An 18,691-nucleotide genomic window follows, 5' to 3' on the forward strand; every position below is an offset into this window, starting at 1 on the left:
CAATATCAAAGACTTACTAAAATATTAAAACCCTTTTTTTGGTGCCATACACATTGGCCAAAGAATAGACCTACTGTTCCTTTTCTAATCAACGTAGCCAACAGTTAACATTGAACATAAATAAACAAAATTAAAAGCATGAGAACTCGAATGTAAAGGGGTAAAACGGTTTTTTAAAATCGCTTATTAGAATATGCGAAAAATGATTTTGAATAAAAAAAAAACATAATTGTACGATAATATTTATTTAAACCATCCTCCTAAGTAGTTCGTTGATCTTGTCTTCGCGGTTTCCGAAGTCTCCGCCATCAACGTAGTGAATGGTCTTTTTGCGCCATCCTCCGGTTGGGTTGTTAAGCTTGAAGGGCCACAAGAAGTTGCTGGCAAACTGTAACAAAGAATATTTGATGTAAATATTAAAATTATTAATTTTGCTTGAAATGTACAAAAAATAAAAATACGTTTATTTTAAGAATTGGTGATAAATGGCTTGTTGAAAATAATGTTTTTAACTATATTTGATGTGTCAATAAGTATAACTGATATGGATTTTTGTCCACTTGCCTATAGAGAAGTGCAATTAAACAAGTCTCACTTTACATACCTATGAATGATACTATTTTGCTTAATAGCTCAAACTGCCCAACATTGACATATTATTTATAGCTAATGAAAGAGAATATTCTATTAGGAAGGAATTAAATCAATATCTTTCAAAAACAGTTACAAATGTACTATTAAGCTAATAGCTCAAACTGCCTAACAATGACATATTGTTTATCACTAATGCAAGCTAAAAATTATTATCTTGCAAAAAAAGTCACCAAAGGTTTTCTAATTAGTACAAATTTACCTTAAACTTGTCACCAACTGTGAAGATTTCGTGGATGAGATCCTCCACACAGATGATGTTGCTCTTTCCAAGTCTGCTCTCAACAATCTTGTTGGAGGTGATTGGCATACGCTGACCTTTAACTTTGGCAAAACCACGCTTGTAGATCAACTGAAACGTGATAATTGTTGGTATAAACTCATATTGAAAAATAATAGTTTCACATACCTCATCTGTTGAATAATGGCATTTTAATATGGTGATTGCAAAATTGATTATTATATACATATAATATATTGTAATTAATTATTCAAAGACAAAAGCATCCTCACCTCTCGCACACTCTTCAAGTTAGGGTAGCCCCAGGTGATGTAGGGTTCTGCAATTCTGAGCATGTTGACAGTTGCCTTGTTAAGCTTCACAAACACACCATTGTTGATCTGTCTTAGTCTGAAGAGCTGTAGAACCTTACGGACTTTTGGAGAGACCTGGTTGATACCACGGATACGCATGACAAAGGCAAGTTTGGCTTCTCCAGGAACATAGTAGTTTCCACGGTTGCGGGCCTGAAATTAAATTTTCATGTCGAACTATAGTCAACTATCTAATAACTATAAAAAAATGTACTGTTGCTGTTTTTAATATAATTGCATTAAAAACTCAAAACCACTTATCAAGTAATTCACCATATGTATCCCAGTAAAAAAATGTAAACATCCATTATATAAACGATCAAAATAACATACTCATTACCATAAGCCTTCCTTACTTCTATATTCATAATTCCAATTTGAAATTCAATTCAAATAAAAAAGATTCAAATTTACAATTTCTTAAGAAATATATTAAGCAAATATAGGAAAATAAATTTAATTTACCTGTCTTGCTAGCCTAATTTCATCACGTTCCTTTATTCTGTATTCCTTAACATACTGTTCTGCTCTCTTGAAGATTTCCTTACGTTTCTTAACTGCTGCTGACCTTCTTTTAAGTGTAACCTACAGAAAAATAACAACTAAAATATGCTCAAATGTAAATCAATAACAATAAGTAAGACTAATTTCATCAGAATAAAAATTTCACATCCTTAAAAATCAGATGAACTATGCCTTGAAATTAAAGGAGTCATCACTGAAAGATAATCTTGCTTTAGGTTTTAAATAAATATATGACTGTCCTTATTGTTCTTGAATGAACTAAACATTCAGTGAAAGTATATAAAAACCACAACAAGTTATATACAAAATTTAAGTAAATTTATGTATGTATGAAGTACACATGGTTGGAACTTTATATGGATACCTGTAATCTGCGGGTTTTGAGAGCTTCCCTGCGCTTCCTGTGTTTAAGGACTGATTCAGGAACAGCAGGCAACTTTTTGCTGTCTTCCTTACCCTTCGCCACCTTCTTTTCGGCGGGTTTCTTCTCTGTAGTCGCGACCATTGTGCTAAATTACAGAATTAAATATATTAGCTTCTGAAGAGAACAACACTATATGATGAATTAATGAGGATATTAGATTAAATTTGTGAAATTAACCATTAACTAATTGGATGTGAATGGTTAGGTTAAGAGATGTTTTGTAAGCTTGTATATGATTATAGAACGATTTTCGCAGCATTAATTAATCAGATAAGTACTGAAAATTAGGAATTTAAGTAAATTGGCTTATAATGTAAGCCCAGGTACATTGAACACAGGCAATGGACATGGCATGTTTTTCGAGGTTATATTTAAGAGAACAAATAAAAACTAATGTGCATCAAACCAGATTTAAAAAATATACAAATACCATCAATAATAATAATTAAATCATTAATAATAATACGAAGGAAAAATAAATAAAAGAAAGTCTATAAAAATACGGCTTGGCCGATCAAGCGTTCACTAACAAGGGACCACTGTTTATAACACTTTAACCACAGAAAAATGTTTTATGTAGGAAATATCACTGGATACGTTTCTGACTACAATAAGTTGGCAAAATATCACTATTTAATGTTATAATTTTATAAAATATTAATAACCTGCGAGGCAAAACTCCACGCGGCACGTGTGTCAAAGTATAAAAAGAACGTCAAAGAAAAAAGATGTCCGACATCAGCCATTTTAATTTTTTGAGATGGTAACTCGTAAATTATAACAGACTAAAGTAAAACTTACACTATATAGAAACTTTTCAGGACACAGTATCCATAGCAACGATAACAACGAAGTATAGTTCGCTGCAAGAAGGCAATTTAGATCAACTAATTCTCAATTCAACAGTTTAAATTAAGTTCCCTAGCATTAACATTGCAAATAAAAATGGTTGAAAAAGATCCCCAACTAAGCGCTCTAGAAGTAGGAGAATTGGACTTGTTCGTCCAAAGTATAGAACCATGGCATATTGAGAGCATTGGCAATCAATCGTACGAGAAAATATATTTAAATTGTTGGTTAAGTCTTCTTATATTTTATGATGTACAGCAAATTTATTTCAGGTGGCTAGATTGGCACATTCGTCTACAAAAATTAAATCAACAAGCTGTCTTGGAAGGATCGTCTATGCAAGAAGAACTTACAAAAGAGACCCTTATTTCATATGGAAAGGTAATTAAAAGGCATCGTGATTAACTGATAAGAATACACACATGCACAATTTTATATCAAAATGGAGCTTACTATTAATTATCTGTATTTTTAAATGTGGCAACAGTAATATTTAATATTTACCGCTGATCTTGATTCATTTTCAGTTACCAATTTTAGTAAATGAAGCGATTTGCATCCAAGTCTGGCGAACAAAGATATACCCTCAGATTATGAAATTAGAACCTGCGCCGACTCATACTTTTGGAATTTATATGGTTGTATGTATACTGCTATATTATGGACAATGGAGAAGGGTCCTAATACGTAGATTTTTCTTAATTCATTAAATTTCCTAGTAAGTAAGGGTGAAAACTTTTTCTAGCTATATCATGAAGCTGCAGCGGTTGGTTTGTTGGAAACTGTTCTTTTCCACGAAGATGGAGCCCAGTGCATCAAGGATGTGGTGATAGATTTGGTGCATTATGCTGTTGACCAGCTAACTGCATTGATCGCACTTATTAAGTATATTTCGAATATTTTTAATTTACTATTTAAAACAGTCTATAAACCAGAGATCTTATTCCCACTCAATTTGTCTGATATCGGACTGACTCGGTTTGGATGATAAGGCAGAACTTGTCTTAAAAAATATCAATGACTAGTTCACTAGTCTAGACTAGACTACTATCAATGATAAGTTACGGAATACCGTAATAATTACCTTTAATATATAACCTATACTATACAAAACAACAATTATGAAATACTCGCGTTCTTTATCAAACGCGTTCGCGATTTTGTAGTCCTTAAAACTTTGTTAAATGTAACAGACTCCGTGACTTAGTAGTTACCGCATAAGACGTAACTTTGATGTCCTGGATTCAAACAGTAGAAAATGAGAACGGTAATTAATTTGTTTAGCACTGGTTATCTCAAACCTGTTACCGCGAAGGATATGGAATGTGAGACCACTGCTGAAGAGTTAGAAAGACAGAAGAGGGATCTTCAGTTTGATATCAGTATGAGATGCATATCCATTGTTCGGTAAGTAAGGAAAATAGGAAAAAATGATGTACTAAGCAGAGTACTTCTATGCTTAGTCATGTAGTTGTCATGTATGTACTAATTCTCTGCTTAGTAGGTACATGAAAATTATCTACTTGATTAATAATCACTTTCATTAATTATTTATGAAAACATAGGGTAATTAATGAAATTAATATATTTATATAATTTTTTGTTATCACAAATATATCACCTATCTTACTATATCCTGTAGCGCAATTTCTTTTTCCCGTATACGAAAGAGGGAGAACAAACAACATAGTTCAATGTACACAGACATTTGATAATAATGCGAGCTTCTAAAATAAGACATGCGAAAAGGATGGATTTTATTTTATCTTGTGTTGGGAGTGCAAGACTTAGCGCTGTCTTTCGTATGTCAAAACGTTTCGGATTTGACATACGGGAGTCGAGTAGCCTTAAGTAACTGTCCCGTTTGTCTAAAAGAAACCGGATTATTGTATTTTTTTTATTGTTTGTTTTATCTGTGTTATGGGTAAAGAAACTGTTGTTGGCAGAGATACCGTACATTTTGTAGATACAATTATTACTATAGCGTAAATTAACAATGAGAAACCATCTTGTTTACAATTTTTATAAACAGCTATTTGACTGAACATATGGAGACAGCAGGAGTGGGTGCGTCTATATCGACCAATTTGTATAAGACATATGATGTACCGTCTTTATTATGTCATCTGATTAATTTCACCCCGTGGAAGAAGATAGGTGATGATGGTGAAATCCAGATATTTACTTGTAAGTATTACTTTATTAGGTATTTAATTTATGACTATTGATGGCTCCTAAACTTGGTTAGGCGCACTCATTAAATACATATAAATTTTATATATTACACTTTATAAACTACATATAAAACAAAAGAACGTAGGGGTGATATAACCTTTTAAGGTCTGAGCTTCAGATTTGTGTAATCGTTTCGTGGATTTTTTTAAATAGGCAAGTAGATAATCCGACCCAGGCCGTCGACGTTTTTTGGTCTCAGGCATGCCGGTCTCCTCATGTTTTCCTTCACCGCACTATTGTTAAATGTCCACACAAGGACATTGATGAACTACAAACTCTAGGATGAAAGTCACACCCAAAAGCCACTAGGCCAACACTTTTTCTATCTACCAACTCTTATGCTTTTTTAGTTGGGCGCTGGACAAAGCCAACTTCGGAAGATTTGTCTCAGTTACATCGTACGGAGGCGCAGTTATGGCTGTGCCTTCGCCAACTACTGTTGGAGCCTCGTCTTCAACACCACTATACTATTGACGAATGTCGGCGCTCTGCGTTCTGCTCTGTAAATATTTAAGTATTTTGACAATTGTACTACCCTTGCTTTATCGTTGGCTTGATTAATAAAAGTAGTTTGATATTGCTAATGTTACAAATAAATTTACATTGTATAGGTATGTAAAAAATGTTCTTTGGAATACTAATTTTTTTTTAGCTGCAAGCAAAAATAACAGATGCAATGCTCGACCAAGCACCCCCATTAGGTGACCTTAAGATGTTCTTATGTAGACTAGCTGTGGGGGATTACTCTAGTCTCCACAACCGCTCAAATGGAGTAAAGAATCCTGGATGTACGCTAATTGAAGTAGTTCCAACTGTGAGTTACAAAAAAAAACACGTTTATTATGGAATATAAGATCATCATGGTACCTATCACTTATTCCGAGTGGTGGCCGAGAGAAAGCTACTTATTTTTATATTTTAACAATTTCTTTAAGAGAAGAAATATATAATAATCTTCTTAGGTTTATTAAAGTACCTTTCAGTATTTCGTCAATTGTTTTGATCAGTTGATCAATCAGTTGATTGTATGATTATTACAATTATCTTTTTGAGATGCTTTATCAACATAAGTCGATAGTTTAGATTTTATAAGAGTATCGTTTTAGTTTTTTAGTGAATCGATCGCTCCTAAGTAACATTCGTTAACCACAATTTCGAACTCATTCGCAGATTAAAAATTCGTACTTGAAAGAGGTTCATAAGCGAACAAAAATAATAGCAAAGGCGCAATTGGAACACTTTCGCATGGATGGCTCAGAAGAGTCCAAATCCTTGGCGAAAAGACTATTAGAGTCATATACAAGTGATACGGCGCTGGTTTTGGACAATGGTGGTGCTAAATGCGCCAAGTGCGGCGATATAGCAAGCAAGAAGTGTTCCAGATGCAAGACTGAGTGGTATTGTGGAAGGTAAAAAATTGTTGCAAATTATATTCTTTAGTTTAGCGTTGGCAACACATCTGTGCTTCGCGGTTTAAGCATGATGTGATACGATATGACTTACCTCGAGAAATACCTAGACTATTACACCAAAAGGATTTTCATCTACACATAAATAATTCAAGCATTTGTTAGAAGATTGATTTTACGATAAGTTATATACGTAGTCAGTCCCTAAGTTCTGTCTGTAATATGTATTTATAAAAACAAAAGTACTGATCAGTTTTTAATGAGTGATATATCAATTTATAGTACATTAATTAAATAATAGAAATAGCATAAAATTATTCGAAATGCCCTTATTTTAAGTTATAGCCTTATATACAGGCCGTTATGCGTCGCGGTATATCGCAGCCCAGTGAAATTTTTTTAAGATGACTTCTCCTCTAGCGCCGGATAAGCCACGTAGCAAGAGTAGCAAATGCTACGCCCCCCACCCCTTTTTTTAACAGCTCAATTTTGCCTCACTTCTAAAAATCTAAAACTCGATTTCTTCGTGTTAAATTGTAAAAAAAAGTAAGCATTTTACAAACTTGATCTAAAATAATGTTTTAATGTTGAATTATAATCGGTATATTTCAATTTACTTAAATTAGTCTAATTGTAAGTGTTAATAACTCATATATTTGCCGATATTGTATCCAAAAAAAAAATTGTAACGGTGTTTTTTTATTTACCCTAACGAAAGGATTAAGGTTCGGACTGGAAGAAGGTCAATCCTCTAGTCTAATGAAGTCGATGCTTTTTGACGCTCAAGTCAGGCAGACAAGCCGATCCAAAACCGTCTCCTGATTACAGTTTTTGACCCGCTTTTCGCAGAAATGAACCTCAGTTGGCCCGTAATAGGACACTATAAAACAGACCATTACTGATGATGGAAGATGTCGAGTTGCATCCAGGCACTATATTTTACAGCTTCTTCAGAACTCTTAGCGTACACGCTTTCATTCCGTTTATTGTACATAGCTTCAATATCGAATATTTTTTCGTCCGTAAAGAGGATATCACAGTATCGGTTTTTCGCGTACAGCTTTAACAACACCCGCGATCTCTTAAGCCTTATTGCTCTTAGACGAGCATTTTCTTTTTTGTTTGCTCGTAGTCCGTAGACCAAGATCTTCATTTAAAAAGTTTTTTTACTGTTATTCTTTTGACACCCTTCTGCAAAGGCTGCAGCTCGTTTTCTTTTGGATAGCTTTGATTAATGCTGGTGTTCACCTCAACACTAGACTTCATTGTACCTATCGATACCTAGTACACAATCCTAATCGATATATTCAAATTTTCAAGCAACTTGAAAATGATACTCGGCGAGTGCCTACAGCAGTGCAAAACAATGACAGCTATTCGATTTTCTTTCAATTTCCACTCCATCGTGAAAAATTAAGGAAAGTGATTGTTTTTTGTTTTAAAACAATAGTCACACATTCAAAAATAGAATGCAATTTTTTTTTTAAATCATGTTCGAAATAGTGATAGAACTTTTAGAACGAGCGTGAAAGCCCTAAAAAATATTATACTTATACTGCACTAGTTATATCTTAATAAAGTCAGTACAAATATCACGTCGCCCAAACTGAGGATAATTAGTACGAAGCTATTCAATATCACAACCATTTAAATATTTATTTCTTAAGAGGGAAGGTAACATTTTTGGTGCATTATTATTTTTCAGGGAATGTCAAGTTCAACAGTGGCCTAAACATAAAGAATTATGTGACCAATTTGCTAAACTATGCATGTAATAGGTATTATTACTAATAAAACTAGTTTAATTTTTTTGGTTTTTTAATTATATCATAAACCTAAAGATTAGCTTGAACTTTTCAAGTAGTCTTTTAGTACATCCAGGGCTGGAGTCTCTTCACCGAAGTCCTGAAGTAAAAAAAATTAATTTATTTCTTTGTTGAGATTAAGTTAAGTCTAATGTATGCCATTTTGTAAAAAAAATGTCTGAACGATAAGAAGGTAGTCTATGCGCATTGCAGTAGACACCATAGGGGCGTCCAGTTAATATAGCGCCGCTTTTGCACTGGTAACCCATATGAACTAACAGTGTTCGTGCATAGCGCAAAGAACATTATTCACTAATAAAGTGTCATGATAATAACTGTTTAACTATAATAATAACAGTGTGTCAACATAGCAAAAAAGGTTGGCATTGTAAAATTACCTTTTTTTTTGTTAATTTGTCAAAACCATATGGTCTGTCTGAACAAACTATATACTGTATATTATTATTTTAATAAGTAGGTAAGGTTGAAACAGTTTAGTTCTAATTCATGTTTCGGACTAGTGAAACATGTATAGGTCTACTACACCTATACATATTTGCAATATTAAGATCTGCCAGATCATCGTTTTTTTCATAAATTATTTAGAAATGATCATGACTAACTTTGATTACTACACATGAGCATCCAACAATTTTTCTCGCTTTGCCATCCTTGTCAATTTTGCATAGACCAGCCCATTCACCAAGTTTCTTGTTGTTGTCAACCTAGTAAAATAAATTCTAATAATAGTTTTTCATCAGGCCGTAAACGGCATTTATTATACATTTTGTAATTTAAAAAATGTCTGCATGCTAGGAAGGTTGACTCAGCATTATGTGAGGCACCATAGGGGCACACAATTCAATGTTTGCTCCTAAAGGTCATTCTTGACAATTTATCAAGAAGACTCGTGCGGAGCAGCAAAATACATTTATAGTATAATGATATAAATAAATTTAATAGATAGATTTTAGTATCAGAAATGCATGTAAACTTGTTTTAGCATAAATCTTATTGTTTATTGATTTCACGATTTTACTAACAATATAACCTGAATAATAGCTATAATTAAGGATTTATACCTTGACAAGTGGAATTTGATGTTCATTGCAGAGTGCCTGAACTAATTTCTTGTATGCATCTTCATCACAGTTCTCAGCCAATACACATAGAACTGCTTGTCTCCTAAAAATAGAAAATATATTTTAAACATATATATATTAAAGCGCTCAATAACGAAATCTTTAACTTCTTTAAGATCAACTAATAAGCATAAAAGTATAGTTTGTAAGATACATAATACAAGCAAAAGTAATATATATAATAGTTTTATAAATTTATTGTGTAGCACATTTGGGAGGCCACAGTCTAGACAAACCATTCAGTGGTACTATGTATGTGCATTAATATTGGCTATGAATGAGGACCGCAGTAAATAACACAACAGACATTTCCACAAAATTTGTAACTAGAACAGCTACAAATAAGGTGAATATTTATTGACATTCATAGCCTAAAATATTGTATTGTATGGTACATCTTAGCACTGATTTTAAATGTGTTTAAGAATCACCATGTTATATATAACATGATATCAAAAAGAGAAACATACTTGTCCAGAGCTTTGGCTGCCTCATGGAGACCATGTACTAGACCACCATGGATAAGAGCAGTCTTCAAGACTTCTTGTAGGGCTGTGTTTACATCCATAGCACCGCCGCTCAACACGGGGGCATTGGGAACCTCACTAAATAAAGAAAATAGATTATTAACGTAAGTCGACCTAACCCCTCGTCCTCATGTAATACGATAATAAATTCTAACTCATACATAATATCTCGTCTGGTTCAATTCAACTATAAAACATATGGGAATAAAAATTGTAAAGTAATGTGTAACTTAATGAAGTAAAATATAGAAATCAACAAGCAATGTATAGGTTATGTTGACATCTATTTATGTTAACATAAAATACAAGATTAAGAATAAAATTTTCCACAGGAAGCGGAATTGATGCCTGATGACTCACGTATTGAAGTATCAGGAATAAAAATGATAAGAATAGTAAAGACAAATGAAACACCAAAAACAATACTCACACATCGGTCATGGTGGATGTATTTTACACTTTGTGTACCTGAAATACATAACAAATAACACTGAATGACTGGAAACCATATAATATCACTTAAATAAAGCACTGAAAAGTTAAAGATTTGATAAATATATTTAGATTCAGAAAAATTCACAATATACACTTTGACACTTTACCTGGCGTACCGGAAAAAGACTGGAGTTGCCATTTCTGTTGAAAAGATAAAGATGACATAATGTATATTATGACATTGACATTCTACTCTTGTGATCATGATTCAATGTTGCTATATATTTAGTATAAAATATGTGCAATACTATATTTCGGTGTCTTTAGTATATATTAGATTGGTTGAAAAAAACCTCATTTGTTCGCGCTTATTTTTAAAAAGAAATTCGATCGTCGTCGTATTTCAACAAATCGTGTTTGTAAATTTTTATTTTGTTATTTTGTAAACTTTTGTTGTTACTTTGCATTTTCGTAAAAAGTATTAACACTATGAATGTAAAAAGTTTTAGATAGACATATAAAATGATAGAATATTTTAAATCATATTATTTACATAAACCATTAAAGTAATGACGAGAAATCCAGACATACTATTTATAACTGAATATATCAAGAACGTGCTTTATTTTGCCACAGTAAGACAGGGAAGGCATCTCAAAAGCACCGCTGATACGCATTATTTCTGCATCGACAATCAGTTGATTTACGAAAATTATTATTCAGACTTTGGTCCTTTAAATATAGGATGTGTTTACAAATACTGCAAGCTTCTTAATGATAAAATAAAAGAATTCCTGAATAAACAAGTCATTGTTCATTATGCTTCTATTGATCCCAAGAAAAAAGCGAATGCTGCATTTTTAATTGGATGTTATGGTGTTTTATACTTGAGTCTTACTCCAAAAGACGCTTTAAAACCACTTGTGATTCATGGGCAAAATTACAGGTACTATATTTACTATTATAATTGATAATTATAGTAAAGATTTCTTAAGATAATCTTAACTATTATATTATTTAAAGGCCGTTTCAAGATGCTACACAAGGTGATTCATGTTACACAATATCGCTGATAGATTGTCTTCAAGCATTACTGAGAGCACGGAACTTAGGCTTTTTCAATTTCCAAGACTTTAACTATGAAGAGTATGACAGATTGGATAAAATACAAGGGGGAGATCTTAACTGGCTGATACCTGGTATTTTGCTTGCAACTTTCCACTTTTTTTTTTTAATTTTCTAATTTAAAGGGTATATTTTTTGTTTAAGGTAAATATCTCGCGTTTATTGGACCAGTGGATTATAGTGTATCATTGTATCACCCACCTGAAATGTATGTTAGTTATTTTTTAGAAAATAACGTGAGAATTGTCATACGTTTGAATAAAAAACTTTATGATGGAAATGTGTAAGTATTTCATTCAATAAAAATAATAATAATCTGTATTGGTTTTACTAATATTTAATATAGTTTTAGCAGTGTCGGCATAACTCACTACGATTTATTCTTTCCCGATGGAACATGTCCTCCACGCCATATTTTATTAAAATTTTTACAAATCAGTGAGGAATCTTATGATGCTATAGCGGTGCATTGCAAGGTTACGTATAATATTTTTTTAAGTAGCTAAGTATAGAATAAAGCGCATTCTTTGCTAAATAATAAGAGATTATGTTTTGATGAAAGACTCGTTTAGGCAGGTCTGGGTCGCACTGGCTCTTTGATTGGATGCTATCTTATAAAGCACTATCGAATGACAGCCCGTGAAGCAATCGCATGGATGAGAATTTGTCGTCCCGGATCGGTTATAGGCCATCAACAAGTAACTATCTCTATCTAACTAGCGTTTTCTCTTATTTCATTTAAAGTTTATTATTTTAACGATTACATTTTCCGTAGGATTGGCTAGAACAACTCGAACCGTGGCTGTTAAAACAAGGAAATTCATATAGGTAAACAGGTGATGACTTTATTAAAAAGTGAACATTTATGTATTCCTTTTCATTTATTTTAATATTTTTGTACGATAATTTGCAGAAAGCGTATGTATGATGATATAAATAAACTTCCGACACACGAATATGGCATCTACTCAATTGTTGAGAAAATTCATAGACAAAAGCCGGTTGTGTTTAATAAGTCACCATCACCTCCACCACCAATACAAAGATCAGCCGCTCAATCAGACTCTTCTTCTACCACAAGACCTCATGCATCTAAAACCAGGGATGGTACGTACATATTTAATCTATAAAAACAGTGTTATTTACAACAATTACGTTATCTATGGTTTGTTGAACAAATTTAATGATTATAATATATTATAATGGTTTTGGAAATAACACTGTTTCGGTACATACTTTGTTATATAATTGTTCAACGAACTTCCAATATCAAACAGTGTTATTTCTTAACAACAATATATAGAGATCAATCGTGCTTAAAATACGCCATTTTGTACAGAAAAAAATGAAAACGATGACGAAGAAGTTTTTATTACGTCATGCGATTTAACTATTAGGCCTACACGACCACAGACTCAATTAAAAGGTTGTGTCATTAGTACTATTTGGGAAAATGAAGATGATACAGAATCTGGAATAAATCGACCTTGTTTGAAGAAGTATCTCTGTTGTGCGCCTTGTACTAAAGCGTTAAATGATGGTCTGTGGATGTTGGCAGTTCGTTGTACAAAACTAGCGCCAAAGTGGTGTAGCTCTAATATATGTTGCAACTTATTTGATATGGTTGGTTAATATAAAATTGATTATTTATATGATTTTTTTAATATTCAATAATATATTAATTTTTTTTGAGGCAGTTGCTAATAAAACGCCCGAGAAGAAATTTGACTGGAACGTGAAAGTAAATACCCAAAAAGTAACACAAAAAGGGTATGTAGTACTTGTTTACATGAAGTATGGAACCACTTCCAGAGATTAAACAAAATTTAATTTAGAGACACCGCTGGGTCAAGAATACGTCGTGGCAGTGGTGCAGGGGAGCCGCGCGGTTCACGTCCTTTAACCCGCGCCAACACTCCCAAATTTCAAGAAAAAACAAGCACCAAGACTATTGTAAATAGTTTTATTTATTATTCAAATGGGATATTATTTATATGCATGTTTATCTAACATTTTATTCGTTCTATTAGGATTCTAATAAAAACACTACTACATACAGTCCCTTGCCTACATTCCGGACATCAGAAGGTCCAATATTTAAAAATGTGTCTGATGCTAAGGTAAGATGAGACAATAAAATATATTATACATATAAATAAGATATAAATAGTTAACCTCTCTGTTTCCAGAACTTTTTAATGCGAAGCAGCCTGTTTAACGATCAGAAAAGCAAACATTTGGCGTCTACGTTAACAGTTACACCACAATATTCGTATAAATTTTCTAAATTAGAAAACGAGAAGTTGGGCTTTAGCCATTTAAGGAAACCTTCGCCAACACCTAATGGTGCGTTTTAAACATTAATTCGGCCATTCTTACAGAAAAGATTCTAAAAAGATTACTATTTTGTAACACTATTGAGCACGCGTTAAGTAATATGGTTATTTGCAGCAACCAAGGTTTCAACTCCGTTTAGAAGGCAACTTGGTCGCAGCCCTAGCCCATCACCAACTCGACATGCAACTGAACAATCACGAGCCACCAACACTCCAACCCCATCTACGACCGACAGGTTTATGGCTAGAGATTCAAAAGTCGCATTGCGAGAAGCTTTATCAAGATTGAAATGTAAGTGTTTTTGTCTAAAGTTACCAATATCTTAAATAAAATTAAGTTGTATTACGTCTTTTAATAATAATTAATGATCACATAAATGATAATTTAAACAAAAAATTTAAATCTGTATAAACACGTGCTCTATTTTGTCGTCGTAAAGCGTGCCGCGAAATCGTAAGTTCTCAATTGGCCATAAAATCTAAAAAATATATTTCAATGGATAGAAACTTTCAAATATTTTGATGCTGTGCTGTATTTGTCTGTCAAGTGTCAGCAATGAACACCAGTGTCAAATTACGAATGTCATGTTCGAAAATTATGAAAAAAAATTCTAATCATTAATATTTAGAAGTTTCGACATATAATTAAAAAAAACCATTGATTTAATTTATTAAAAAATTATGTAATAGATAAGTTTACATACTTTAAATACTATTGCCACCTAAGATGGGTGCTTTAGTTTCAAGAGCATTACGGCCTATAAAGTCATTCAATATTGAAAATAGGGCTCACCGGGTGATATCAAAAGAAAAACCTCAAGTTGCACCAAGTTACCCTTCTACAGTCGAAGATTTACAAAGAGTACAAGAAGCTATACCAGATATTGATAAGAAATTAGACTCAAAAGATTCGCATCTCGACGAAAGACTGAAAAATGTTTATGTAACCTCTACGGGTACACCCGAAGATGACATTACACGGAAGAAGCAAGATGAAAACCCTAATCGACCTCTACCTCAAGATAGAAATGCTTTAGAAGATTTTGATTTTGGTTTTAAAGAACCAGAGAGAGTACCCTATGGACGTACTACGTTACGTCAAGCAATAGAATACATCACTTCATATCAAATGAATCCTGAAGAGGCAACAGCAGCTAAAATAGCGTATGAATATAAACTTAGAGAATCAGATGTTGAAAACATTCTTAAATATTTTAAAACATATGAAGTGTATGTTCCTGAGACTAAAGATAGTAAAGCAGTGATTGCTGGGCCAACAACTAATAGGCGGAAATTAATGGAACAGTCAGTTGGAAAAATTGAAGCAAAACAAGATTCAAAAGATGAGCAAAATGTGAAAAGTGCTTCATAAGACACTGCTTAATTGCATCATAGTTTTTATACAATTTAGGGTCTTTAAAGAAAAGAGCGTACAAATTCTTAAAAGGCCGGTAACACACTTGCAAGCCCTCTAGCATAGACAGTGTCCATGGGTGGCAGTATCACTTAACATCTGGTGAGCCTCCTGCCCATTTGCCTCGTTCTATATATAAAAAAAAAGTTTTTTTAATGTTTAAGCTACATCTCACACTTTTAGCCAGTTCTTTATATTCTGAAATTTGATAACAGGTGGGTTAACAATATTTACTGTTTATTTTCTAGTACAAAGCTAATATTTAATTTAGGTACCTTAGAATTCTGGCACAATGTTGTTATATTAGAACATTATTGAATTTTTAGTTGATAATATGTTAGGTTATTGATATGTGATGTAGAATAGTTAGATGAGTTAATAAAGAATATTTTATTGTTAACATTTTTGTTTTAATCTTGTTATGTTTAGTTAGTGTTGTGCATAAAAGGTCTATATAAGTGTTGAGTGTCAATTGTTTAGTAACAATATGCATAAACAATGTAAAGCTCTCTAAATTATTAATAATTTGTATAAACATGTTTTAAATTAATTTATAAATGAATTTGTTTTTAATTTATGCTTTGACAGTAACACACGGACAGAAAATATCTGTAGCATTGCACCAACTGGTATTTAGAATATGTAACAGAACATTAGACTATGTTATTCCTAATTTAATAAGTTGACTTCACTTCACTTTGAATAGGTTTTAATAATTACTTTTACAACTTAAGTTCAAATATTATTGCTTAACCACAGGAATTAAGGCTGGGACCTATTATCCCAGCTAAGTAAGCTTCATATAATATATGTTTAGTTCGGGTTCAATAAATTAAATGAGTGGCTTATATGCTAAAGCTATCCATCCTACTCCTGATGAGATTTTATGGTCATGACGGACACTTCATCAGGTTATCAAATGTATAGAATAGGTGAGTGCACCTATGTTAGAACAAGTTAGTGCACTATATCCTGTGTTTGGTGAGTTTCAATAGATTGTATCGATTTATAGATATTTAGTTTAAATCTTTCATAGTGGCTGGTCCCAGAGATGGATCAATTGGAGCGGCATCATTGGGTGCGAGACGAGACGCGCCACCTGCTAGGCGAGCGCCATCAGTTCGCTCAGATGAAAGGCCAACCGCTACACAAGGAGATATGTTGAACTGTATTAAAGTAGGTTTATAACTAACTGAAGAAAATAGTTTGGAATGGTGAAGTTCTTTAAGTATGGGTAAACATCGAAAAATATCAGTTTCAGTAGAAAATGTATGGATTGTTTACGAATTTCATACATTAAACAACCCCGACAGCAAAAATCACTTGGAGGTTTTACAATCAGTCTCCCGAGACTGCATTATCAGTAGCGTTGCCAGATGTCCCGTATTTCCTGGGACGTCCTGTATTTTAGGCTAACTTTAAAATATCCCGCCGTGACTGTCTCTGTCCTGTATTCGAATCGTTGTCCGTTTTTTTTTTTTAAATTAAAATTGAAGAACGTGTGGTTAATTACTGACGCAAAAGAATTGTTTAACGGTTTTAGTATGCCTAGCTCAAACCCTTTCCAGGTTCCTTATAAGTGGACTTATGTGAAAAATAAATGTATCGATAATTTAATGAAAACCAAATTCTCGTATTCTTATGCGTATTAAAACATTTTGCCCGTATAGGCTGAAAAATAAGTTGGCCATCCTAAGAATTTAAAGCATTATAATTTTTTTTTCTAAATCCAACCCTTTTTCTGAGAATAATTAAAAGTTAGATTTAAGAGATAGGTGATGAAAGAGCTTCGCATTCCATGCAATGTGCGCTAGTCTACCTAGACGGATTATATTCATGAAACCCAATTTTGTTTTAGTTCCAGAGAAGATTTCGTGAAATGGATAAAACGACCATTCTCGATAAACCAAGGTAAGAATAGCCGATCTTTATCCGAACAAACTTTTAATTAAAATTTTGTTTTTCTAATAAATAAATTAAACAACTAACTAGGTACTACAACTACTACCTTTTTAAATATGTTGTATAACCAATCGTTACAAATTAAAATACACCAATCGTTTTGCGTTTACACACTCGTCCTGCCCATTTTAATTAGCTTTTTTTACGTGTTTCGTTTAGTTTGACACCAAAAGAGGCAAGTATACGAGTCGTCAACTCTAGAGCGAGTACAATGGCCACTAGAGGACATACACAAGATTTGGGGTTAGTTATTTGTATTTTGGCGTTTTAGGCAATTTTTGAAGTTGTTTCTTTTATTTATTTTTGAATTTTTACGATGCGCGCACACTTTCACAAAAAACCGACACCCTGAAGTTAGCTATAGTCAACATTTCAGTTAAATTAACTATTCAACATAATTGTCATACTGTGGCCTTTTGAGTCTGTTACAGTAATGATTTTTAAGAGTGTTAAGTCCTACCAACTCGTAATAAACGTTTCGCCGGAAATCGAATTAATGATATCCAGATCTGTTAAACTATGTCAAAAAAGCTGTATAATAATGGGTTGACCTATGACAGTTCGTTTCGACAAATTTTCATACAAATTTAATGTTCAAAACACACTACTGTTATAGTATATTGACTGAGCCCCTTTTGCTGTATTATTTTCGTTCAAATAATGCTTTAGGTACTTGCGGCAAAAAGTTAATGGTTAGCAAGTGTGGACAACCTAGACCTTTTTGGCTTCTAAAGTGCTTTGATTTTATAAAATTTTTTTTTTTAATCATCAATAATTTATTTTTAACTTATAGACGCTAACCGTTAAATTTTTGTCGTGGTGGCGTTAATACGTCAATACCATGCTTTATATGAGAATTCTACTGGCCTCAGAATTTCTTAGCCCGTGCTTTCGATTGCCGTGAGTGCACCAATTAATTTTTCTATGTATACATACAGTGGAAAAGCGAAAAGCGAAAAACATGGCGATATAGCGATCAGCCTCTTTAGTCTCTATAAAATAAAATCATGAAGAAGATTGAAGCCAATACAGTTGTCTTCCCACTGCACTTGTATTTAAAATAATGTTTGCTGAAGACGGTAGGTGGGTACGCCTATTTAAATCTGTTTTTTTTACCAGGAGATCACCCGATCGTCAAACTGCAACTAGAAATTCTTCAAATCCACGCCCCTCTTCTCCAAAAGGCCGAAGGACGCAAAACACATACTTTGACAGTCGAAAAAATATTTAATTTTCGTTTAATTTTTAAATTACTGCG

General features: G+C 32.9%; 5 protein-coding genes across 6 annotated transcripts; 3 read left to right on the forward strand and 2 right to left on the reverse strand.

The window, feature by feature from the left end:
- Positions 1-228: 228 nt before the first annotated feature.
- Positions 229-2,951, reverse strand: LOC110995961 (60S ribosomal protein L7). The gene is made up of 6 exons (XM_022263418.2): positions 2,860-2,951; positions 2,135-2,279; positions 1,711-1,830; positions 1,165-1,398; positions 854-1,003; positions 229-388 (listed from the first exon to the last, which is right to left on the reverse strand). The coding sequence occupies exons 2-6, from the start codon at positions 2,273-2,275 to the stop codon at positions 248-250; spliced, it is 786 nt and encodes a 261-aa protein (XP_022119110.1). The 5' UTR covers positions 2,276-2,279; positions 2,860-2,951; the 3' UTR covers positions 229-247.
- A 63-nt stretch (positions 2,952-3,014) lies between these two features.
- LOC110995962 (zinc finger MYND domain-containing protein 10) lies at positions 3,015-8,544 on the forward strand. The gene is made up of 10 exons (XM_045632708.1): positions 3,015-3,243; positions 3,316-3,424; positions 3,571-3,684; positions 3,789-3,928; positions 4,328-4,450; positions 5,076-5,230; positions 5,629-5,780; positions 5,931-6,092; positions 6,449-6,687; positions 8,393-8,544. Exons 1-10 carry the CDS (start codon positions 3,140-3,142, stop codon positions 8,460-8,462), a joined length of 1,368 nt encoding a protein of 455 aa, XP_045488664.1. The 5' UTR covers positions 3,015-3,139; the 3' UTR covers positions 8,463-8,544.
- On the reverse strand, positions 8,488-10,792 carry LOC110995973 (40S ribosomal protein S12). The gene is made up of 6 exons (XM_022263439.2): positions 10,764-10,792; positions 10,592-10,629; positions 10,105-10,239; positions 9,575-9,677; positions 9,116-9,217; positions 8,488-8,592 (listed from the first exon to the last, which is right to left on the reverse strand). The coding sequence occupies exons 2-6, from the start codon at positions 10,600-10,602 to the stop codon at positions 8,530-8,532; spliced, it is 414 nt and encodes a 137-aa protein (XP_022119131.1). The 5' UTR covers positions 10,603-10,629; positions 10,764-10,792; the 3' UTR covers positions 8,488-8,529.
- Positions 10,793-11,016: 224 nt separating this feature from the next.
- On the forward strand, positions 11,017-18,685 carry LOC110995970 (dual specificity protein phosphatase CDC14C). Of its 2 annotated transcripts, XM_022263436.2 has the most exons (16): positions 11,019-11,542; positions 11,620-11,795; positions 11,866-12,004; positions 12,068-12,197; positions 12,294-12,419; positions 12,497-12,549; positions 12,635-12,828; positions 13,419-13,491; positions 13,557-13,674; positions 13,752-13,841; positions 13,911-14,067; positions 14,173-14,349; positions 16,508-16,647; positions 17,330-17,382; positions 17,593-17,676; positions 18,553-18,685. In XM_022263436.2, exons 1-16 carry the CDS (start codon positions 11,166-11,168, stop codon positions 18,662-18,664), a joined length of 2,199 nt encoding a protein of 732 aa, XP_022119128.2. In that variant the 5' UTR covers positions 11,019-11,165; the 3' UTR covers positions 18,665-18,685. The 2 variants fall into 2 exon arrangements, with proteins under 2 accessions (XP_045488673.1, XP_022119128.2); XM_045632717.1 differs by lacking the exon at positions 17,593-17,676 and having other exon boundaries at positions 11,017-11,542.
- LOC110995971 (protein NDUFAF4 homolog) lies at positions 14,634-15,871 on the forward strand. The gene has a single exon (XM_022263437.2). It carries the CDS (start codon positions 14,785-14,787, stop codon positions 15,427-15,429), a length of 645 nt encoding a protein of 214 aa, XP_022119129.1. The 5' UTR covers positions 14,634-14,784; the 3' UTR covers positions 15,430-15,871.
- Positions 18,686-18,691: the final 6 nt, after the last annotated feature.

This window comes from Pieris rapae, chromosome 20 (assembly GCF_905147795.1).
Source record: "Pieris rapae chromosome 20, ilPieRapa1.1, whole genome shotgun sequence".
Lineage (NCBI taxonomy): Eukaryota > Metazoa > Arthropoda > Insecta > Lepidoptera > Pieridae > Pieris > Pieris rapae.